The sequence below is a fragment of the Onychomys torridus genome, chromosome X (assembly GCF_903995425.1).
Source record: "Onychomys torridus chromosome X, mOncTor1.1, whole genome shotgun sequence".
NCBI lineage: Eukaryota > Metazoa > Chordata > Mammalia > Rodentia > Cricetidae > Onychomys > Onychomys torridus.
In genome coordinates this window covers 84453162-84478466 of record NC_050466.1, presented here as the reverse complement: position 1 = coordinate 84478466, position 25305 = coordinate 84453162, and the positions used below count along the sequence as shown (strand labels likewise).

The following is a 25305-nucleotide window of genomic DNA, read 5'->3' as shown; positions in this document are numbered from 1 at the left end:
GCACTTTATTTATTTTAACCAATCAGAGCAACACATTTGACATACAGAACATCCCATAGCAGGTGATATTAAAGGAGGAATGAGGAATTGAGCAAGAAATAGTACATGTGGTACAGGATGGGTCAGAGCAGGTAGAGGACTTAGTATGGGGAAGGATAATTAACAATAAATCTTTTTAAAAGTCATATGGAAAGCTACTACTGTAGAAGCATATGCATATATTTAGATAAGTAGTTTAAATTGAGATACATTATAATGGGGTGGCAGCATTTTTCTCAGAAACCACAAGCTATCATATACAAAGTCAAATGCAAGAAAACTGGATCCATAGCCTTTCTTCCATTTCCAAAGAGAAGAACACATGGATATATGTGGAGAAATCTATGAGTAATACTCAGAGCCTGGAGTTCTTGTTTTGAAAGGTGCTGAAGAAGGGGATCTAGGCACTCCATATTCATGCCATTCCCTTTGCATCCCTTCTCTCTTGTCACTGTATTACTTAACCTTTACTATATTATGGAAAGGTTTAATCATTCCCATCTCAGTTACAGACATAAGGTAAGGGAATGATGGTTTCATGATAGAATGGGATCCATCAAGGATCCTGGAGATAATTAGAATTATAATGCTGAATTAGTCTTCAATTGATTGATTATTCATTGATATTTATATGACATTGCATATTTGACCATCTAAATGCATGGAGATTAAATTTTCTTCTTTTCTTTTTTCCTTTTCTTTCTTTTCTTCCTTCCTTTCTTCCCCTTCCTCCTCCTCTTCTTCTTCTTCTCCTCCTTCTTCAATGGTGCACGTTCTTTGAGAGATTTTAATTATGTAATCCAGACTGATCACAATTTTATGAGTCTTCCCTATTGCACCACCATGCTCTGATCAGAATTTTCCTTTAGGTGGCATAAAATCCTCTATGAATTCCTTCTTATATAACAATATTACCAGGGAACCTTAAATTGGTTCCCATGGATTGTCTAAGAGAAACTACCAGCATTGTTATGTTATCATTTGTGTATTGACAGTTAGCTCCCTGCCTCTTCAAGTCATTGTTTATGGCTTACGGTGGGTTTCAGGGATTTTCTTTTCAGGCCAAACTATACTTTTTTTTCCCCAGAGCTTCTACTCATGAAATGGGTTTGTATGGCCAAGACCACTGGCTCTGGAGATTATCTCTCTTGGTTGGAATTAGACCCTTCTCATTTACTAATAAATGTCTAATATTAATAAAAGATGGCTGTGGTTTCTGTGCTACAGTGACTAATGATTTAATATCACCTTCCTGAATCTTTTGCTATGAGAACTAAATAAAATCATGCAATGAAGGCAGTGACAGTATACTTATTGTAGAGGAAGCATTCAACAATAGTACTGCTGATACAGCAAACTTTTAAAGTTAATGTCAGAAATAATGTCTTTATTTTCCCTTGTTTACACCATCCACTTGAGAATAGTCTTTCTTTCTACTCAAGAGTCTAGAGTCCAAAATCAGATCTTCTAAGCCTCTCCTATCCTTTGACTTCTAGGCTTTTAACCCTTTTTTAAAATGGGGTTTTTCTGTGTAGCTCTGGCTGTTGGCTGTCCCAGAACTGGCTTGGTAGACCAGGCTGGCCTGGAACTCACAGAGATCCACCTGCATCTGCCTTCCAGGTGCTGGAATTAAAGGTTTGTGCCACCACTGCCTGGTGGCTTTCAGCTTTAATCCATCTTTTGGATAAATTATTGCATCTGAATCAGCTTCTTGCTGCTTCTACATGTATGTTACTAAGGTTAACTGGGCATACAGAACTTATGTTCCATTCAGCCATTTGTACAAGGACATGATCTACTCGGAGTCTGAACATGCTGATAATGTCAGGCTTTCAACCTAATAATAATAGTATTGTGACTAATGATCCTGCTGCATTTGTAATTGGCCAGTGTTCTTTTTTGGCTACTTGGTTTCCAGAAAGAGACATAATGTTACTGCAGTAGTACCTTAGCACTTAGCCTCCATTTGTAAGCAACTAAATTGTAGACAAGTACAGTACATAGGAGACTAAGAATAGATTAGATGTTATCAGGGAACTGAGCTGTAATAGCAGACCTATAAATTCTTCCCGTTAGTTCAGCCCTTCTATAGCTTTTGCACCAAGGTTTGCAGGTAAAATACAGAGGATATTGTGAGAAAAGATGTGATTCTCATGTTGGGGTGAGGAAAGATCATATGATTTGAGTGGCTGTTAGAGAATACCAATGGATGAAAATCCAAGGAGAGTGTTGCAAGTGCACACGTGGAAGAAACCGGCCAGATCTGAGATATCTGTACCATTCTGCAGGATAAGAGTGACCAAAATCCTAGTGGACCTACCTTTGCAAATAGATGGCATGGCCCAAAACATGCTTCAGTAGGTTATTATTATTCCCTAGGCTGGCACCATCTGCCCCTAGAATTATGAGGTAACATCTAAGAAAAACTTGTCCTGTATAGTCAGTGAACGGTTTAAGAAAGGATTTTTGTAATTGATTTCCTACTTTCCTCAAATCTTATCATACTTTAATAGCTCTCTCCCTTGCAACCTATTTCTAAACAATTTTTTATGCCATTAACAAGGGGAGAATTATAGCTAGCCTAGGCTAGGCATATTGATGTCCTTTCTCATGACACAGATTCCTAAGGTGTGAATTCAAGAGTCCCAAGCTAATGCTTTACCAAATCCTACCAACACTTGTGTTTTAAGAATTTTTTTCTGAATCTTAGTTAAAAAAAAATATGCCTGTTTTCTGGAAGATGAGTAACTTGGGTCAGATTGATTTTCAGAATTAAAAAAAATGTGGATTTCATCATAAAATCAGGCAAGGCAGGACTTTGTATGTCAAAATGTGATAGCTTAAATGGAAACCTTTTATAATTTTTCACGTACTTATAGTGTATCCTGGTTATATCCACCTCACATACCTCATTCACTTCCTCCAGCTCCCAGCACACACCTTACAGTGTATCTCCAATCTCTCCTAAAGTAATGTCTTTTTTATAACGTACTAAATCCAACTAATGTTGCCCAGATGTGCGTGTGTTTGGATCATCCAATGAGGCATGAACAACCTACAAATAGCTATCCCCACACCAAACAAAAGTGACTTTCCCTTTCTTAGTAGTCATCAATTGCCACTAGTGGGACATTGGGGAGTCCCTCCTCCCTTCATGCTGGAATTTTTAATTTCATTGATTTTGTGGACATCTTGTATCTGTAACCAGAATTGCTGTGAGTTCATGTATGTAACAGCTATGTGATATATACAGGCCAGGTTTTCACAGTATTCTTCCCATCTTCTGGCTCTTATATTTTTCCCAGCCCCTCTTCTGTGAAGTCTCCTAAGCCTTGAAGGTCTGGTGGTGGTAATATAGAGATGTTCCATCTGTGGCTGAGCATCTTGAAGAATTTGAGTCCCTTCCTTAACCACTGCATATTATAATAAACTGCATCTGTGACTCAGGTGAAAAACAGCACAAATCTATGAATGTAAACAAAATTATTTAAAAGGAGTTTGGCCAAAATGACCATTAGGAAACAATAGGTCCTACCCTACAAACTATGGAGCACCTAGCCATGAGTTTTGATCATGTTTATAGTACCAGATGTGAATTACTTCCTGTGGAGCATGCCTCAAATCCAATAAAGAAAGTAGTTGGTTACCCCATAAACTGGCTTGCCACTATTGCCCCAGTGGGCACATTTTGTCTGGCACATCATTATCATAGCATACAAAGTACTTCATTGATTGAGACCACTGATCTTTTTTTTCTCCCCATAGCACTTTCCATCATTATGAAAGCTAGCTCTCAGGGGAAGAGTTTATTGGTCAGTTCAAGATTGATGTCTTTATGTACTGCAACTGAAGTATATGGTGTTTCAGCAATAGGATCTTAACTACCTATTTATGATGGGCAACCAAGGGCAATGCCTATAAACTGTCCTGTTTTGGGTGTCTCTGGGGCCTCCCTGACCAATAATTCATAGGGAGGTAATCTGTGCCTGGCGCTGATATTTTTACTTAATAGCTTACATCTTCTGAGAGCAGCATTATTCTCCCATGTGGGGCATTTCTGTTCAAACTCATTTTCTTTTAAAAATTATGCTTTAGTTAACTTATACTAGTGGGGCTTCATAAGGTTTCTTCACACATGCTTAGTTTTAGGTAACCCCCACTTACCCCTCATTTACTTCACCCTCTGCTCTCAGCCCCATTTAAATCTTTAGTTCCCAGTATTGCCATACTGTCTTTGAAATCACATGCGTTCTACATTATGCCTTCTACTTGGATTGCAAGATCATAGGTTCCCACAAAGATTCTTTGCTGTATAGTAATTTTTTAGTTGTGTGATTTGTTAGTTGCTGATCTTATTTCTTGTGCTTCTAGAGCCATATTCAGAAATCCTTATCTTTGCCTAACAGTTGATATGTGCTCCTTACTTTCTCCTCTAGTAGTTGTAGGGTACTAAGTCTTATCTTGATGACTTTGATCCAGTTAGAGGTAAGTTTTTTTGCAGGGGTTGGAGAATAAGAATCTAGCTTTATATATGCTGAAATCCATGCATCCTAGCACCATTTGTTGAAGATTCTGCTTTCTTTTCCATATATTTTTGGCATCTTTGTCAAAGGTTATGTAGCTGTGGTATATAGACTTATATCTGAGTCCTCATTCTATTTCATTGATTTCTGTGCCTCTTTGCCAGTATCATGCTGTTTTTATTATGATAGCTCCTAGCTTAAAATCAGGTATGATGATCTATTTTACAGCTATGTCCCCCAACTGGATTATTTTGATGATCCTTAATATTTTGTAACTCCATATAATTTTGGTTTTTAATTTTTCCTCTGTTTATGAAGGGAGGCCTCATATTTTAATTTGGGTTATATTGGATGTATAGATTTCTTTTGGTAGGGTGACTATTTTCACAATATTAATTCTCCCACAAGCATTGGAGATCTTTCCATCTTCTGATATCTTCCTCGTTTTTTATTCTTCAGTATCTTAAAGTTTTACTTGTAGCATTCTTTCCGTTTCTGGGTTAACTCTATTTAAAGTTATTTTATTTTTGTGTGGCTGTTGTGAAAGGGATTGTTTTTTCTGATTTCATTTAAGCTCAAAGAGAAAGCCTACCAGAGGAAATGTAGAAGACATGGACGTGTAATAGTCCTGTCAAAGCACTTGTTTTGGGTTACTTTTCCATCAAGGTCCAAGCAAGAAAGCCCCATAAAAGTCAATATAAAGGGAAAAAAACAGGGAGAAAGATAACATGGTAGATCTTAGAGCCATTTAACTTTTATTTTCTGTGTTGACTGACTAGAACACTGTACTGTCTGTGAAGAGCTTCATAGTACCCCAGGTTACCCCTGTTCACTTTGATATATTACCTTAGAAAGACTTTTTATAGATTAAAGATATCAAGATTCCAGACTATGGTGATGGGGTACAGGGGATCTAGAGTCTGGCTACAAAAAATGTGGTATTTAGTGTGCAGAATATTTGGGAAAATTATGAGAACAAAGTACTTTCTAAGTACTTTCTAAAGTATCCCGACTAGAGAATACCTCTCAGATGTTGCGTTATTATTCTAGGGGCAGATGGTATCAATTTAGGGGATAATTAGAATCTTGACTTGATGCTGGGAACTATTATTCATACCTTATATAAGAGTTTTAGATGCATTACTTCATATGATCCCTACAATAGCCTTTGAAGTACATTGATACTATTCTGTTTTACTAATGAGGACACTGAGGATCAGAGAATTCAGGTAACTTACTGTGTGTTGGAAAGCCTGTGTTTCTACCCAAGGAATCAAGTCTGCATTGTTTATTTTGCCAGACTTTTCTCCTGATTTGGTCTGAGTATTTAGAGACTTTGTATCAATCTCAGATTCTCCTTATTTACCACGAGAGACCCACTACTCTAGTCTTGGCTTTCTCACATAGGAAGTGGAAATAATAAAGCTGATTTGGTCTGCTGCATTAGTTTTGCTTGTTTGTTTTGCATAGCTGTGACCAAAATATCTGAGATAAAACAAATGAAGGAAGATTTATTTTGGCTTACACTTTCAGACTTAAGCTCATGGTACTTGGCTTCATTGATTCCTGGTCTGTGGTGAGTTAAAATGTAGCAGCAATAGGAGCATGTGGCAAAGGCCATTTACCCCGTGGTAACTATGAAGCCCCAAACGACAATTACTGTGCTGGAAAGTTTTAAAGCCAATGTAAGATGGTTTGTAGAAAGAGATTTAAACTCAGTTTAGGATCTAGGAGGAGATGGGAGAGGGAAAACCATGATCAGAATATACTTTATGAATTTTCAATGAAAAAAAAAACAGCCAGGGGAAAAACGAATGACAGAAAAGAGTTGGCAAAAAAAAGGAAACTGGTCTTCTTGGTCAGAAAGTAGGACCCTCACATTAGAAGATACAATGAAATGATGGTGAGAATAAATAGGATGTGTTGGAAAGACATGGTTGATATCATAGGTGTGTTATGGTACAGTAAAACTCCGTGGACAAATCCCAGTTTAGTGTGTTGATGTAGTCATGAATGCAAATAAAAGTATTTCTGTGGGTCTTTCCTTTTCTCCCCATCCATCTCCCTTCCATTTCTAGTGGAACCAAAATTTTTGTGGTTTTATTGGAGATCATTACTTCTAATTATGTATATGTTAGAAAGGGAAACAATTTGTTAACAGCTTTCTTACAGTGGTTTTCATTTAATTAGCAATAATTACTAATTATCTTTCACTTGAGGGCCAAGGAGTAGTTTCGGTGGCTGACTTTGTTCACTATGTTGATTATCTTTGTGCCAGGCAAGAATGCGAAGTGTTTATATATTGGTTAAAGGGGAAATGTCCTACTTTACTTTTCTGTTGCTGTGATAAAAAAAAAAAACTGACATGGGGAGGAAAGGGTTTAATTCATATTACAAGTTATAGTCTATCATCTAGGGAGAAAGGTGGCAAGGACTCAAGGCAGGAACCTGAAGGCATGAACTAAAGCAGAGACCATTACCATGGAGGGGTGCTGCTTACTGGCTTGCTCTACTTAACTTGCTCAGCCTGCTTTCTTTTAAATAGTTCAGACCCACCTTCCCAGGCATGGTACCAACTCCAGTGAGCTGAACCTTACTCTATCAATTAGAAATCAGAAAATGCCCCAAACATGCTCAAAAGCTTGTCCAATAGAGGCAAATACTAATTGAAGTTCCCTCTTCCTATGTATGTCAAATTGACAAGTGAAGCTGTGACTTCCATACCTTGTCAACTTTGATAGACAAACACATCACATTATACCAGAACTTTTTCCTTTTGTCTCCAAGATCTCATATTAACTTCACAATATAAAACAGTCTAACTTACAAAAGTCCTACAGTGTTTAAATTTTTCAACACATTTAAAGTCCAAGATGTATTTAAAAATTCAGATCTTTTATCTGTAAGTTCTTGTAAAATACAAAACAATTTCTTATCTAAAAGGGAAGAATGAGAGCACAGTTACAATTAGCTCAAAGCAAAACCAAATGTAAAAAGCTCACTATCTGACCTCTGGGACTCACTCATGACTTTCTGAATTCCAAAGAGTTTGGCGAGTCCCATTTTTCTTGCTTTGCCATCTGTTGTCTTATAGGCTTAGGCTGTCTCTACTCTAAACTACCACTGCCATTTGTGGCCATCCTACAGTTCTTTAATATCCAATATGCTGGTACATGTGCTATAATTGTGGCTTCACCTTCACTAATGACTTCCCTCTTCAGGGATGCTAACCATGCCACATGTTGACAAGCATCAACCTTTCTCTCTTCAATGCTAGAATTTCCACTGCAACCTACACTCCACCTTCACTAATGGCCACTTGGAGGTGTCTCTGTAGGGATTCCAGCACCACCACAAGGTGTTGAGATCCAGCTCTTCTCTGTGTCCTCTTCATGTCTTCAGGACTAGTACCATGTGGGAGAGTCTTACGTATTATTTAGCAAGTTCTTCTGCCAACTTGAAGTGTAGTCTTGGCCCTGCCTGGACCAAACATTTATGTGCTAACCCTGAGTAAACACTCCTGAGAAGATTTTTCTTCAAAAATGCCTATCTCTTAATAATCACAGCTGATTTTTCATTACTAGCTAACCAGTGTCCATTGTCCCATTAAAACAAAGGCTTCACTTCCACAGATGCTTAACTCAAATATATCCCACAAATGAGAGCCTGATAGAGTCTTTATGGGATTCTCAAATCTTCCCTTTGAAACTTCACAAGCCAGGCCTCTATTATTGATATTTCTCTCAGCATTATCTGCCAAGCTCCCACAGAACAGTCCATCATGCTCTTAGCATCCAATTTTTTCTACCCTAAAGTTCTAAGTACTCCATCTTTCACCCACAAAACATCACATTACTAAATTAAGAGATAAGGTAATTTTCTAAGAGACTCATAGAACTTCCCTTGAACTCGTAATGGTGCTAACAGTAGTAGTTGGCTTTGCATCATTGGGACAAAATTCCTGAAGGAAACAATTTCATGGGAGGAAAAGTTTATTTGGGATCATGGTTCAGAGACTTCAGCCTAAGATCAGCTGGTTACCACAGAGGCATAGCACAATGGTGCTAGGAATATATTACCATGGAAGCAACAAGAGAAAGCACAAGAACATGAATAAAGAGGAAGAAACTGAAGACAAGATAGAGCCCTTAAGGCCACAACCTTAAGGACTATTGCATTTAGCTAGGTCCCATCTCTTGTTTCCAGCACTCCCAATAGTCTATCAAATTACATATCCATCAATTGATTAGCCTGTTGATGAAATCAACACTTTCATGATATAGTCACTTCCCCAAAGCTTCACCTCTGAGCACTGCTACATTGGGGACTGATTCTTTAGGAACATATGAATCTTTGGTAAGACATTTTGGATCCAATCAAATGGGTATTCCTTTCTTCTTTTATAATTACCAATTTATTTGGAGAGAAAGGCTACTATACATGTCCAAAACTGTTAAATTGTTGAATGCACTCAATTATTTGTTTTTTTTGGGGGGTGCTATTTAAATGTTTTAAGTTTTCTTAATTTTATTTGTAGATTGTTCAATATTACTGCCTGGAAACACCACTTGATTATTAAAATATTTATCTTATATCCTACAAATATTGCTGAACTTGTTTATTAGAGCACCTTTTTGGGTGGATTCTTTAGAATTTCCTATGTATAAGACTGCATGATTTATGACTAGAGTTAGTTTTGTATCTTCTATTAAATTTGAATTCTTTTTACTATTCAGTTACTCTTGTTAGAATTCTTAGTACAGTATTGGATTGGAGTGATAAGAGCACATATCCTTATTTCTTAAGTGTATGGACATTTCATAAATACTCATTATCATTTAGAGAAAGTTACTTCTAGCTTGTTAAATATTTTTTTAATCATGAAGGAGTGTGTTTATTGAGATAAGCATGTGGGATTTTATAACCTTTATTATTATGTTGTATTACATTGATTTTCTTATGTTAAACCAATTTTGTATTCCAGATATCAATTCCATTTGATAAGACAGATTTTTAAAAATGTTGCTAACATTTTGTGAGGTGTCTGCATTTTTATGTTTTGAGAATTTTTGCCAAAGATGAACAATTCAAATATTTAAACCACCAGACCTTATCCTCTGCTTCCATGTGAATAGTTTGATTATTCTGTCTCATACTTCTTATTGTCCTACTTAGATTACTAGTTGTTCTTGAGTCTGTTCTAGTTTGTACATTTCTAAGAATTTCATCATTTTAACTGATTTTTTAGTGTACAATTGTTCATATTGTTCCCTTTCAATGATTTTTTTTCTGTAAGTCTGGTGTAATATTGCCATTCTTGTCATTGATTCTACTAATCAGGGTCTTTGTCTTAGGGTTTCTATTGCTGTAGAGAGACACCATGACCACAGCCACTCTTATAAAGGAAAACAGTTAATTGGAGCTGGCTTATAGTTCCAGAGATTTAGTTTATTATAGTCATGATGGGAAGCATGGCAGCATAGAGGCAGGCATGATGCTGGAGGAGTGGCTGAGAGTTCTACATCTGAATCAGCAGGCAGCAGGAAGAGAGAGTGACACTAGGCCTGGCTGGAGCTTCTGAAACTTCAAAGCCAGTGCCCAGTAATTCACTTCTTCCAACAAGGCCACACCCACTCCAACAAGGCCACACCTCCTAATAGTGCCACTCCCTATGGACCTATGGGGGCCATTTTCACTAAAACCACCACAGTCTTCCTTGTTTTCTATTTCAACATTTTTGTTTTGTTTTGTTTTGTTTTGTTTTGTTTTGTTTTGTTTTGTTTTGTTTTGTTTTGTTTGAGACAGGGTTTCTCTGTGTAGCTTTGTGCCTTTCCTGGGACTCACTTGGTAGCCCAGGCTGGCCTCAAATTCACAGAGATCTACCTGGCTCTGCCTCCCGAGTGGTGGGATTAAAGGCACCACCACCTGGTTCGTATATCTCCTTGTATTGATTAAATAATTTAAAAACATTAAAAACCACACATATAGAGGCATAACAAAGATGTTTTCCCTGGCAGTGTCTGTGACGATCAGTTTCTTTACCAGAAAGTTGAGTGCTTGAGTCACTATTGTTTAAGTTTTTAAAAGTCTTTGGGTTATATTATTTCTGCATTCTATATGGGCTTGACATATAGATTGCAATCTGTGTGCAGAAAAAAAAGAAATCTGAGAAAAGTCTATTATTTCTGAAGGAAATAGTAGGAGATAAGAGTGGAAATAAGTTGGAGTCATATTGTGATAATTTTGAATGGTAGTATGAAGGATAACATTAATAATCAGTGTGAGGCTTTTGATGATTTTGGGGTTTGAGGCTAGCCAATAAAAGTCATTGGCAATGACCTGGTTTGGTGGTAGGAGCTAGGTGTTTACCTGGGACTTTGTCCTATTATAAAGAAATGAAGGCAATAACAGAGGGAATTGAAAAGGAAGGACAAGAAGTAGATATTGTCTCTGATTTTGAAAGACTTCATTGGCTCTAAATGAAAGAGAAGTCAGTCATCTTCAATGCTTCTTTTACAGTTACGTAGTAGTTAGGCACAGTATATGTCTGATATAGATAACTGATAAATTTGATTTCCCTAACCCTGATTTACTTCCATTCAATGATGGCTGAGGAAATCATCCATTAAGTACTTTGAGAGGTACTCCTGAAGTGTGACAGATTCTAGCCATTTTTCATATTTTTACTTGTCACCTGGAAGCCTATGTGTGCTAGCTGAAGCATCTGTGAACAATACTTGTGAAAAAGTATGCATTAGTCTACCTAGATTCTTTGGCAAGCCTGATACAGCATTCTGAGATGAAATTCTTCCCAGTGAATATATCTCACATACTCACCTAGGCTGGGATGGGAGAAGGTAACAGAATATTAGGGAATAATTGTTTTCATTATTACAAATACAACTAAGTATATGCATTATTTTCCAGTGTTTTGGAATCACTTTTTAAAACAATCTTCAATCCTTTGAATATTTATCCACACGTATAATTGTGTGAAATGGTATGTATTAAGGGATCAATTACACACATTGAAAAAAAAAAAGGCAAGAGGAAAGAGCCAGGCAGGGTGTGCATATCTTTAATCCCCAGAACTCAGTAAGCAGAGGTAGGTTGATCTTCTTGAATTTGACATCCTAGAGTCAGTTCTGGATACTCTGTTTTCAAAAGCTTCTGATTGAAGTCTTCGCGAACACAGAGTTACTCATTTATCCTTTCTCTATTTAGCTGGAACTTTCTCAAAGAAGGTTAACCCATTATTGTTTGTTTTTTTTTTTCTTTGCCTACTTCCACAGCTCTGGGTGAACCAGGAGGATGGGGTGGAGGAAGGGCCCAGTGATGTGCAGAATGGGCACCTGGACCCCAACTCAGACTGCCTTTGTCTGGGCCGGCCACTACAGAACCGGGACCAGATGCGGGCCAATGTCATCAATGAGATCATGAGCACCGAACGTCATTACATCAAGCACCTCAAGGACATTTGTGAGGTAGCTATGGTAGTGCATGTGGGGGCATGTGTGGTGGGATACAGAAGAAGAGCTGACAGTCTACATGGACTTACCTGTTCCAGTCCCAAAACGTTAGAAAAGGCAGCTGCACTGACCTCCCAGATAGTTTTCTTTCCTATGTTTCATCCATCTTTGTCATTAATTCATTAATATGTACTTTATGTCCTGTTACCCTCTACCTCCCTGTCTGCCTTTTCTTTGTCTCTGTCCTTTCCTTTCATGAATCTCTACTCTTAACCTCTTGGTTTCTGATCCAGCAAAGGCCTAACCTCCCTCATTCACTGAAGCAAATTTAAGCAAGAGCTTAAGAGACTTGAATATATAGAAGAGTCCCTAGGATTCTTTTTATTACAGATGCCGAGATAAGGTCCTCATTCCTGCCACCTAAGTTGTGCATTATCCAGGGCTAGAGTAAGGCCATGAGCATATTGAAGTTTCAAGAACATGGCTGGTGATCCCAATGTGCCGGTACTCTTCCTCACATGGAGAACATTGTGGTTAATTTAAACAAATGAGTCCTTGTAAAAGAAATCAACAGGAGAGGAAGGCCAGATCAATGAGCCTCAACCTCTTTAGTCTGTGTCACTATATTCCCTAACTCTGTGCTTTCTAGGTCTCTAGACTGTGGGAGTCTCCTGCCCCCAACATACTATCTTTAGCTTAGTGAAGGCCAGTTAACATTTCCAAAGGGTTTATTACTAAGCAGTAAGAGAAAATCAACAGGAAATGGGGAAAAGAATGTTTTAAAAATGTTTTTAAAGTGACTATCTTATGTGTATGAATGCTTTGTCTGCATGTTTGTCTGTGCAGCACATGTGTGCTTGGTACCTGAGGCAGCATCAGATCCCTGGAACTGGAGTTACAGATGATTGTGATCCACCATGTGAATGCTAGCAATCAAACTCAGGTCCTTTGGAAGAGCAGCCAGTGCTCTTAACCCTGTTTTAAAAGGTTTAAACACACACACACACACACACACACACACACACACACACACACACACACACACTACCCAGCTTTCTTTTGACCTTCACTAACTCATCTTGTTTCCTTCCCTCACAGAAGGAATCAGAGCCTATTTTCTTTTCTTAATCTGGGGCCTACTTTCTGTTTGAGAGTATAGTTGTAACATTTTCAAAGTCCTTGTTTCCCTAGAGCTATTTAACAAAATGTTCTGCAGTGATGAAAATGTTTTTATCTCCTCTCTCCAGTAGACATCTGCTAGCCAGCCAAGCTTTTGAAACATGGCTGGTGTTAATGAGAAGGAAAACTTAAATTTTTATTGAAATATAATTAATTTAAATTTAAATAATAACACTACTATTTGAAATCACATTGGACAGTATAGTTATGAAAAGATGATTTGGGGTATTAAATTTTACCTCAGCTCATTTTCTTTTCTTGGTGAAGTAGATTAAAAATTATCTTCTTCATGTCATGAAGCAATAAGATATGGTAGAAAGAACAAGGATTCTAGAAACATATTGTTCTGTCTGTTATATCTCAACTTAGTCACAAATTAACCCTGTAGCCTTAAACGTAACCCCACAAATTAACCCTGTAGCCTTAAAGGTAACCCCACATCAGACAAACACATACTCTGAGCTCAATTTTCTCGTTTGTCTTTTGGGCTTCATTATATAGCTACTTGTTAAATTTGTTGTGGGAAGTAAGTAAATCCACAGTTGTTGTTTACATGTGCATTTTACTGGGGTTTAAACTTGGGCCCTTGTACATGGTAGGCAACTGCACTATCACTGAGCTATATCCCTAGATCATAAATGTAATACTATAATTAAATGTGCTCCAAATATTTTAGAAAGTGTAGTTTTATTTCTCCCTTCAAAATTATTTTTTTCGTTTAGTCATCTATCCATAGCTCTCATTTTCTTCTCAAAGATTTGTACTGTAGCCAGCAACATCTGCGTCACCTGAGACCTTGTTAGACATGCAAAATCTTTGGCTCTATCTCAGACTTACTGAGTAAGATTGTGTATTTTAGTCATTTGCCCACTTAATTTGCAATACATTTGAAAATTTGAGAAGTGGTACTTCAAAATGATAGCTAGATTATATGTGATGCTATAAGTACTAAAATAAGTAGAATCTCTTCGCCACTTGATAAGAAGGGCAGGCTATCATGCCCTAAGTTTGTATTTTTCCCCTTTGCTCAGAACTTTCCAGTGGCTCATAATGTCTCTTCAAGTAAAAATTGAAACTGTTATTATTTACAAGGTCATGTAGGGGCAATCCCCTCACTGTTTTGACTTCACCTCTTGCTCCTTTTCCTATGTTCTTATTAACCCACCCCTACTATTCATCAAACGTGCCAGACATGCTCCCAAACTGAAACCTTGAATTATTTTCCCCCTGCCTAGAGAAATCTTCCTCCAATTAGGTGCTTCAAGTTTTTATTTAAATATTCTATGAAAATTTGTAAGCTTGCATTGCATCTTCTTCCTGTTTTACTTTTCTCCATTATACATTTGACTATTGGATAAATTGCACATTTCTGTATTCATTTACTTATAGCTCGTCTATCTTACTAAAATGTAAATTCCATACATGGATGGGGATCTCACTTGTTAATTACTGTGTCAAATCAATAACCCAGTGCCTAACACATGGTAGATTCTCAAAAAAGTATTGCAAAATAAAAAATAAATTGCTCACATGTACATACTAATTTTATTGTCATATCATTCGATCTTCAAAGAGGGCAAACATTATTGTTATTATCTGTATCAACAGATCATCCCCAGTTAGACAATTTTTTCATAGTGTTTCTAGTCTCAGACCCCATGGAAGTTCTTTAGTCTTAGAAGTATGCCCTGTTTCCCCCAACTCTCAAACATCATGTCCTCAAAACACAAGATACAACAATGGATATGTTAATTTGTACAGAAAGAGGAGTGCTATGATTCTGCTTTAAGAACTTCAGTGCAACCAACCTAGTTACAGCTTTTGTTGAAGACATTAGAAAGTATCTCTTTGGTCCACTTCTCAACAGTAAATACCAAAGAGAATTTGAGAAATCTGTATTTAGCTGGACCATGGACAGTATTCTAGCTTTAGATTATTTATTATTATTATCTATAAAGCCTATAAGCACCAAAATATTTTCAGAAAGAAAGCAGAGTTAGAATTGAGAGTGCAAGGCTCAAGTCATATTTTGGTCACTGATTGGCTATGAGACATCAGCAGTCTTTTCCACCCTTGACCTTCTTCCCCACCTCTAAAATCAGTGGGTTTCAGAGCTCTGAGTAATATGTGGCTCTTAATCTCTCTCGTTTTGTACTCTGTAGATATATTTTCACTGGAGAAATCTATGGGAGTTAGACAATCCTCTTCTGAACTTTCCTCCCCTTCTTCCTTAGCACTCAAGGAAGCATCTTGTATTCAAGTGTGAATGTGTTAATATGACAATCTACCACACTCTCCACATGTCTCAGGATCATTATGACTAATCATCTGTGACATTGCCATTTGTAACTATGGAACTAATTTTACAATAGAAGAAACTAAGTACTAAACAGCTAGCACTAAAGATGCTTCCAAATGTCATCTTTCCTGCTCCTGGGGGAAAATGAGCTCAGGCATAACAGAAATGTGAAATCAGTTCTAGTTTCAGATGCCTCCAGGAAACCTTGGCTATCTTTCCTTGGTCATTTGGACTAGTCTCAGATTCTTCACTATAAAGAAATTCTTCCTTTAGTCTAACAAAGTTCATCATGCTATAGTTCAATGTCATTTCTATCTTTAATGTTTAAACCTGGGTTTTGAGCTGCATGTGGTGGCACACATCTGTAACCTCATCACTCAGGAAACTGAAATTTGAGGATATGAATTTGAGGCCAGTCTGGGCCATATAGTGAGACATAATCTATGCCTGCCCTAAAACCCTACCCCATGTAGACATCTTAGATAACCAATTAGGGCCTCATCTAGGAAAGACTGATTTTTCTTTTAGCATTTGTTAATCAGTCTATATCTGTGGGTGGGGTCCTATGAGACTTCCCCCAGCCATATTGGTATGTCAACTGGTAGTCATTGTTCAGGACTTGTTTAGTCTACTATACTATTGAGATTTCATGGGTACAGTTTCCCTGTCCTATATAGAAGACATAACCTCACAGCCTACTTTCTGGTCCTCTGTCTCTCATAGTCTTTCTACCCCCTGTTCTGTGATGTTCCCTGAGCCTTATGTGTTTTATTAAAAATATATCAAGTGGAGCTGAGATTTCTGCTATCATTTGTTCTCTGTATTTTGACCAGTTGTGGCTTTCTGTAATGGTCTTCTGCTGCAAAAAGAAGTTTCTTTGTTAAGGAATGAGAGCTATATATCTCGTTAGGTATAAGGATAAGTATTAAGAATACAATTAGAAAATATACTGGTTTGAGAAAGTGACAGTAATAGATTCTTTTCTAAGATCTATTATTTCACTAGTCACTGGTGGTTGTTTAGGCTTACAGTACCAAGCATGAATTCTTTTCTATTGAGCAGGCCTTAAGTCCATCTCAAGGTGCCTGTTGGTTACTCCTAGTTTATAAGTGCCACTGTTATGCCTTTGGGGATATCTTGCCATGATTGTCCTTTTTGTGTTTTGTAGGCACCACAGCTAGGTAGAACTATTTGGTTGCTTTTTCTCCCTTTGCAGCTTGCATAGCGTCTTCCAGTACCATGTGAGCTAGTACTCATGGAGGAGTCTTTCAATTCAGTCACAGTTCAATTCTTCCAAGTACTGTGTCTGAAGTGTGTGGTGTCTTCAGCAATAAGGAATTATCTTCAGGCTTTGAGAGACAACCAGTGGCAACAGCAATAGCCTATATTGTTTGGGGAGTCTCTTAAGACTCATTCCCTAAACTAGCAATTTGAAAGGAGGTTTTCTATTCTAATTATTCATAGCTTTCTTCCTTTCGCAGTGTCTCAGATTTCCTGGATGTTTTGTGTCAGGAATTTTTTAGATTTAACATCTTTTTTGACTGATGTATCAGTTTATTTTAGTGTGTCTTCAAGGCCTCTTCCATCCCTTGTATTCTGTTGATGATAATTGCATCTGTAGTTCCTGTTCACTTATCTAGATTTTCCATTTCCAGAATTCTCTCAGTTTATGTTTTCCTTATTGCTTCTATTTCCCTTTTCAGGTCTTGAACAGTTTTATTTGTTTCCATCAATTGTGGTTTGTTTTTGTTTTTTTTTCTTTGTTTTATTTGCTATTCTTTAAGAGATTTATTGACTTCCTCCAATTTTTAGTTGTCTTTCCCTTGATTTTTTTTAAGGGAGCTTTTCATCTCTGCTTTAAGGACATCTATCATCACCATAAAGTTTCTTTTAAGGTCATTTTCTTGTGCTTCAGCTTTCTTGGAATATTCAGGGCTTGCTGTAGTGGGATGGCTGGGCTCTGGTGGTGACATTGCCCTGGCTATTGTTGTTTGTGTTCTTACACTTATGTGTAGGCATCTAGATTTGATGTGATTATAAGTCTAAGTGCTGATTTCTGGATTTGTCTTTGTTGGATGAGTATTTTCATCCTTGGTTACTATTTCCTCTCCGGTCTTCTGGCTGCTGAGGCCTGTGGTCCGGTCTCCAGTCATGTTGGGGGCTGGACTTCTGATGGACTAGATGGCTTCTGTTCCAGCAGGCAATTGCTGCCCAAGTTTGGGGCTGCAGTTCTGGCTGTGTGCATGGCTTCTAATCTGGCTCAGGGTCCTCTGGTGTTCAGGATGCTGGCCTGGCTTCTGATGAAGTGGAAGGCTTCTGCCAGAGATATAGGCTGGGGTATGGTGAGGAGGAGGGGGGGGCAGTTGGAGTTATGCTAGATGAGCACAGGTGGGGTGGGGACTAGTCTTACCTGGGGTTCAGGATGCTGGTCTGGTCTCTTGTGGAGGAGGAGACTTCCACCAGAGATGTGGGTAGGGATGTGGTAACAAGGAGAGGAGTGGTAGTTGGGGTTATATTGAGCAGGCAAGGGCAGGATGGAGGTCCTACCTGGGGTTCAGGATGGTGGCCTGGCCTATGATGGAGGAGGAGGCTTTCTTCCAAGGTGTGGGCCTGGATAATGTGACAAGTGAAAGTGCTTACTTAGACTTACTGCAACTGATATTCTATGTTTTGTTGATATCCATGGGTGTCTTGCCTTTTGCTGAATAGAGGTGAAGGAGGAGTGGATTAGGGGACACAGGGAGGTGGGAGAGAGGGACTGGGGGGAGAGGAGGGAGGAAAAACTGTGGTTGGGATATAAAATACATAAATTTGAAAAAAGTTAATTACTTAGTAGGAAGTTTAATAGATGTTCATTTATCAGAATAACAGAAGCATGTTCTCCCTTAAGGCCTATGGCCTACCAAGTCACAGGCTTTTTGGCCCAGTTAACAGTATCAGACAAGAGTTCTATTGTGTGGAGTAGACCTCAAATGCAACCAGAAAGTGGTTGGTTACTCTCAGAACACTTATGCCAGTATTGCACCTATGGGCATATATTATCTGGCTAGTTATGATAGTTTGTAGGGTTCATAGCTAAGTAAGATTGTTAATGACTTTTCTCCCCAAGTAGCATGCATAGAAACTGCTAGCATTATGAAAGGTAGCCAGTAGAACCAAAACTTCCAGGTCAGTACTAGCTTGGTTTCTCCATGTCCTATGACTGAGGAATATGGTATCTTTGGCAATAGGGTCTTATTATCAAATTCTGCAGAGTAACCAAGAGCAGTGCCAATAAACTGTGTCATTTGGGGCATCTATTGGATCCCATTGACCAAGAACTGGAATGGAGGTAACCCCCACCTGGTACTGGGGTTTTTGTTCGATCCATATGATATCTTATGAGGCATTCTCCCCTATTAGAAGATGACTCCATCTAAACTCTTTTTAGATGTGTATAAGTAGACATTTTAGGAAGCACCTACAGTATAAGGTTGTATATATGGCCATTTCAAAGGTTGTTAGTGTTAATTATCCCTCCCTAGACTCCCTCCTCTACCTTGTCTTCCCATCCACTATCCCACCTAACCCTTCCTGACCCAGAACACATTCTTTTAATATACTTTCCATTTATATGTATAAAAAAGAAAGGAAGTTTTTTTGGTGCCTGCTGCTGGGATTTTTGTTGACTAGACTGTGGCTCTTGTGGAGTATTATCATCTCTGGTGGTATAACTTGATTTAAACTGCATTATATATTCTATATAATTTTAGGTAAACACAAGATGATTCCTTATAGATATTTTGAACATTCTTAGTGATGTTTATTTCTCCTCTGTCTCTTTCCTTCTATGTTGTATTCCATCTCCCCTCCCCAACTAAGTTCCCACCCCATTCTCCCCTTCATATCATTATATTCCCCTTTGTAGAGCTTTAGAGCTCCCCCTAGACAGTTCTTTTCTATGGTCTTGTTTTTTGTAGTTGGCCCAGATAATATCTGAAGAACATCTGTACATCTGAAGATTTGGGCCTAGGATCCAGAAATAAGAGAGAACTTGTGACATTTGTCTTTCTGGGCCTGGGCTACCTCACTTAGTAGAATAATTTCTGGTTCTATTCATTTATCTGAAATTTTAATAATTTTATTTTCATTTATCTTTGCAGCTGAATAGACTCCTACCATCTATATGCACCATATTTTCATTATCCATTCATCAGTTGAAGGACATTTAGGTTGTTTCCATTTCCTAGCTATCGTGAATAGGGTAGCAATGAACATGGCTGAACAAGCATCTCTGAAGTAGGAAGTCAACCTTTTGGCTATATGCCAAGGGATGCTATAGCTTAGCATATGGTAGATTTAGTTTTAGCTTTTGGATTATTTTCACACTGATTTCCAGAATTGCTATACCAGTCTGCAATACCACCAACAGTGAATATGTATTATTCTTTCTCTTCCTCCTCATAAGCATTTGTTGTGAGTTGTTTTCTTGATCTTAGCTATTCTAATTGTGATTGATTGAAATCTCAAAGGAGAGGATTATTATTCAGAATATATAAAGAACTCAAAAAATAAAAAGTAAAGAAAACAAATGACTCAATTAAACACTGAGCTATTGATTTGAACAGAGAGTTCTCAAAAGAAGAAATAAAATCAACTAAGAGATATCTCAAGAAAGTATTCCTTATCCCTATTAATTTGAGAAATGCAAATTAAAAGCACTTGGGGATGTCATGGTACTTATAGTATCTTTTAAGAATGATGTCTTGTCATGTGAAGCATCAATCTATAGCATCTATCACTCTAAACAATTTAACAGTACTTTCTGGTTGTCCTATTTATTTTTAAAACAGTATCTCTTATATCCTAGGCTGGTCTTGAATTTCTGGTCTTCTTGCCTCTACCTCCCAAGTTCTGGGAGTGGCATGCACTACCATGCCCAGTTTTCTTGGTGGTGAGGATCAAATCCAGGGCTGTATACATGCCAGGCAAACCCTCTACCAACAAATAGAACCTCAGCCCTGTGCAGTATCTATTATGTGTTCCAGTCTGCTGTTCCTCTGAAACGGTGTCTCACAACTGAATGCTGCTCTCCCACAGTTGTATGACTGCTCAAATTACCCCTCTCTTTTGTTTGCCTCAGTCTTTTTTGTCTTTTTTTCTAACTTAAGATAGCATTTATGGCTTGAGCCATCACATTTCATGACCAATTCATCTTAAAACTTACATACTTTTAAAGGTGTGAAGGAGAAGACACAGATATTGATAAGATATTGTCCACTGCTGTATAAAATTTCATAGTCAATAGGCAGTCAAAATAAAGGAAGCTAATTATCTCTTTTGGCCTCTCTTCTCACTCCCATATTCTTATGCCTATTCCTTTATTTCCTTTTTGAAGGTCATTCTAAATATTGTCAAACACTAGGTCTGCAGGAGACATTTAGAAAATAATAAATTTCTTCTCCCTGTAGCTATATGTTTTGGTTTTTATTTTGTATTTTTCTGGAAAATACTTTTTCTGACTTTGAATAATGAAGACAATTTAAAAATCAGAGTTTGAAAGTAAAAAAGTAAACAAAAATGTACAAATATAACAAAATTGTACTTGTGAATAATCTATTGTAATTTGACCTATTTAAGGTCAAAATTAAGGTGTATTTCAGGCACTAAGTTCAACAATTAATAAATGTGACCCCATAAAACTGAAAAGTTCTACACAGCAAAGACATTATTATCTTGACAAAGCAGCAGGCTACAGAATGGGAAAAGTTTTTTGTTTGTTTGGGATTTTTTATTTTATTTTATTTTTTACCAACTACATACCCAATATAGGGCTAATATCTAAATATATAAATAATATATCTAAAATAAAGAACTCAAAAAATGGATATCAAGAAGGCAAGTAATACAATTTTGAAAATGGGATACCGATCTAAACAGAGAATTCTCAAAAGAGGAAACACAAATGGTTGAGAAACATTTAAAGAAAAGTTTGACATCCTTAGTTACCAGGTAAATGCAAATAAAAACTACTTTGAGATTTCAACTTACCCTCTTAGAATGGTTAAGATCAACAAAACAAATGACAGCTCATACTGGTGAGGATGTGGAGTAAAGGGAGCACTCATCCATTGACTGTATGAAACTTGTACAGACACTATGGAAATCAGTGTTTGGTTCTTCAGGAAGATGAGAATTGATCTTCCTCCAGATCCAGCTATACCACTCTTGGGCATACACTCAAAGGAGTGTAGTATAGAAGCCTACAGTAGAATCTTCCTCAAATATATACATAGATAAAAGCAATCTAAATGAAATTGCCAAATAATTAGGAAAGCATAGGTTCAACTGGACATATCTTGTCACCAATTGAAGCTTCCAGTACCAGGAATGGGTTACATCTAATAATAGCTGTTGAACAAATAGGCCTCATGGGAACCTCAAACAACCCAGGCTGTTGCTAAGATTATAGGGTGCTACCCACAAAGTGATGGCAAGGTCCTAATGCTGAAGATAAAACCTATAAACTCAATGAACATGGAGAAGTTGAGATGGTGCCAACACAGAGCTTTTACCCACAGGTGCTAGTGTCTCTATTACAGGAAGGTAGTCTGCATACTACCAAAGGAGAAATATAAATACCAACCCAGCCACAAACCTTTTGATGTACAATTGTGCCCTGCCTGTAAGATATGGCAATGTAATGGTGACATGAAGCTTGTGGGAGTAACCAAACAATATCTGATTTGACTTAAGTCCCACTCCACAAGATAGAACCCATACCCAAAGCTGTTTAGGTAATGAAGAACCTGAGACTAGATAGCCCAGTGACCTAGGTTCAAAGCAAATACTACTGTTCTACTAAAAGAACATGGTAGCAAAATGACCCCTATTGACATTCTGCTATACTTATAGATCAGTGCCATCATCAGAGAAGCTTCCTCCTACAGCAGATGAGAACAAATATAGAACAAAACCCACAACCAGAGAAAATGCAGAGAGTGGGAAACCTTGAAATATTCAGCCCTAAACAGGATATCTCCATCAAATCCCTCTTCACAATCCAGCAATAGATGGCCAAGAGAAAATGAACTCAATGGCATCTTTAGTGGTTCCTTGTTTTATAATGTCATGTCAGGGCTTTAAAAGTTCTCTCTCTCTCTCTCTCTCTCTCTCTCTCTCTCTCTCTCTCTCTCTCTCTCTCTCTCTCTCTCCTTTTACCTTATAGGTCCTTTCTGTATATATAGTATGGCTTCCAGTTTTGTGGTTTTTTTTTTTTATTCCTGAGTGTGCGAATGAGTAGTCTCTGCATTTATGTCTGTTCTGTTTCTTTTCCTTCTGTAATTTTCAACAAGAGGGAGAAAATAAGGTGTATGCATGTATAAAAGTGTTATCATATTGATACACCATTCATATTCTACTGTTAACATTAAGCTATAAACCTCTCCCATGTTTCTTCAGTATTTTTCAATCATTTTAATGGCTATATAATAGCCCATTACATTGAAAGTGTATTAATTCCCTATCATTAACTTTAAGAAAATACTCTACCAACCTACATTCTTCATATGTAATTAAATTTCGATATACATAATAGAAAGAGAAGCAATGACTTCACAATGATAATGAATATATTAAGAGAATTGAGAAGTTTCTCTGGCATTCCTTTCTTTCTCTTTTATACTCATTACTTTCCATACTGGTTTTGAACTCCAGCATCATTGCTGCATTTGGGATATCATATGATGTTTGGATCATTCCTTAAACCTTTCAAATGGACATAACTATTAGCTGTTTTCTGAACTGACATCTCAGGGAGTGTGCTTTATGTGTCACCATTATGTTAGGGGTTTCTTATCAGGCAATGAATTCTTGGTCCATTCTCCTTTCATCATCATTGACATCTTGTAAGAATCTGTCTGCATATGTTTCAAATACAATGTCCAGTTACTCTTGGGTTTGCTGACTAACATCATCTATACTCTTTACTGGTCATAGATAGCAGAGAAATTCATTTAAAATAATAGTTTGGAGCCAGATATAGTGGCATATTGTGACATATTTGTCCTTGTGAATCTGAAGCAGGAGGGGTATGAGTTCAAGGAGAGTTTGGCTACTGTTTCTTTACTGAGTATTTTTGTGCTTCTACCTTGGTTACTGGATTGTTGTACACACATGCTATTCTTAATACAATGAATACTAAGTACAATTTAGGCCCTGGAAAATGGCCCTTGGCCTTTTGTTGTGGTTATTGTTGTTGTTGTTTTTCTCTCATACAAACAGAGGGAAAACATAAGCATTCCAGAGTAATCATACTCTGAAAAGTTACTAATGCAACAATTCTCTTCACTGGCTCTCCCTTTCTCTTTATGAAAACTGAAAATAAGTATTACCTGCCTACTTCATGGAACAAAAATGATTCTCCATGTACTTAGGAAGCAATGGAAGGGAGATCCTCACCCTGAGCTTTTAACCTCTGCAGGGCTACCTGAAGCAGTGCCGGAAGAGAAGGGACATGTTCAGTGATGAGCAACTGAAGGTCATCTTTGGGAACATTGAAGACATCTACAGGTTTCAGATGGGCTTTGTGAGAGACCTGGAGAAGCAGTACAACAATGATGACCCCCACCTCAGCGAGATAGGACCCTGCTTCCTAGAGCATGTAAGCATCTTACTTTGTTCATTTTTAAAGAATAATAGGAAGCAACAGTTGGTGTGTGAGCTTTCTGCTTCTAGTCAGCTGTGATTACTGGAATGAGGTATGAGTTCTTGTATGACTGATTTTTTTCGAACCTTTATCTTTAACTAGGATAGGAAGATTTATAACTTGTTTAGGATTATTTTTCTTTGCTATTATACTCTCTTCTCTCCCCAACCTTTTATGAAGTTATCAAGAGGATTTTTTAAAACTTCTCTTTTCCTTTCCTCTTGGGTTCAGCTTCTATGAGACCCAATATTTAGGGAGGAATTCAATATATTCACTGCATAATTTGAGAAATAAGAGAAGGTGTACTTCTCAAGAAAGTAGTTCCTGAAAGGTTTTGAAAAGTCAGAATTAGAGTATGAGAAGTGTCAAGTATAACAAAAGGAGCCATGGGCTTAATGTAAGCACTAGTGAGAATTTGGGACCTGTGCCTGAGGTTACTGGATAACTCTAGCTCTATCCATTACCCTATTTGAACTTCAGTAGAATGTGAGAAGAATTTACAGTGATACCTTTGTATTTTTCTCTTTTGTGTATCTTTCATAAACAATTTAATCTAACTTTTGATAAGGTACTTTTATTTTATTATTTTATGGCATGGATATTTTACCTGCTTGTATATTGCTGTACCATGTGTATGTAATACCCAAGGAGGCTAAAAGAGTACTTCTGATCCTGGAATTACTGGAGGTTGTGAGCCACCCTATGGGTGCTAGGAATTGAAGCTAGGTCTGCAAGAAGATCAGCCAGTGCTCTGAACTGCTGAAACATCTTTCCAGCCCTGTAAAGTATTTTTTTAAGAAATAATATATACATGTGTATCAAAATTCAGGCTATACAGAACAAACTCCTGGGGGAGGGGTCTGCTTTGTTTATGGCAATGTGTGCTGAAGGGGTCTTCTAGACAACTCTTATGTTCAGTGATTTGCTAAGAAATCTGAAATGACGTAGTATATAGCTTATTCATGGCTATGCTTTGTTCTAATGAAAGAACTAAAGCAACCAAGAAAAGAAAAAGAGAACACCTGGGAAAAGATTCTAAGCATCATATGAAATGTCTCAGAGAAACTAAAGTTTCTGTGTCTTTGAGTTCATGGGGGATTGATTATACAG

General features: G+C 37.5%; 1 protein-coding gene across 5 annotated transcripts in view; it reads left to right on the top strand.

Moving 5' to 3' along the window:
* The window catches only part of Arhgef9 (Cdc42 guanine nucleotide exchange factor 9), a 167335-nt gene that overhangs the window by 82213 nt on the left and 59817 nt on the right, over nucleotides 1-25305 (top strand). For all 5 annotated transcript variants that reach the window (XM_036174283.1, XM_036174286.1, XM_036174285.1 and 2 more), the window contains exons 3-4: nucleotides 11855-12046; nucleotides 23971-24150. In XM_036174283.1, coding sequence (XP_036030176.1) covers nucleotides 11855-12046; nucleotides 23971-24150 — 372 coding nt within the window. The remainder of the gene's footprint in view (nucleotides 1-11854; nucleotides 12047-23970; nucleotides 24151-25305) is intronic.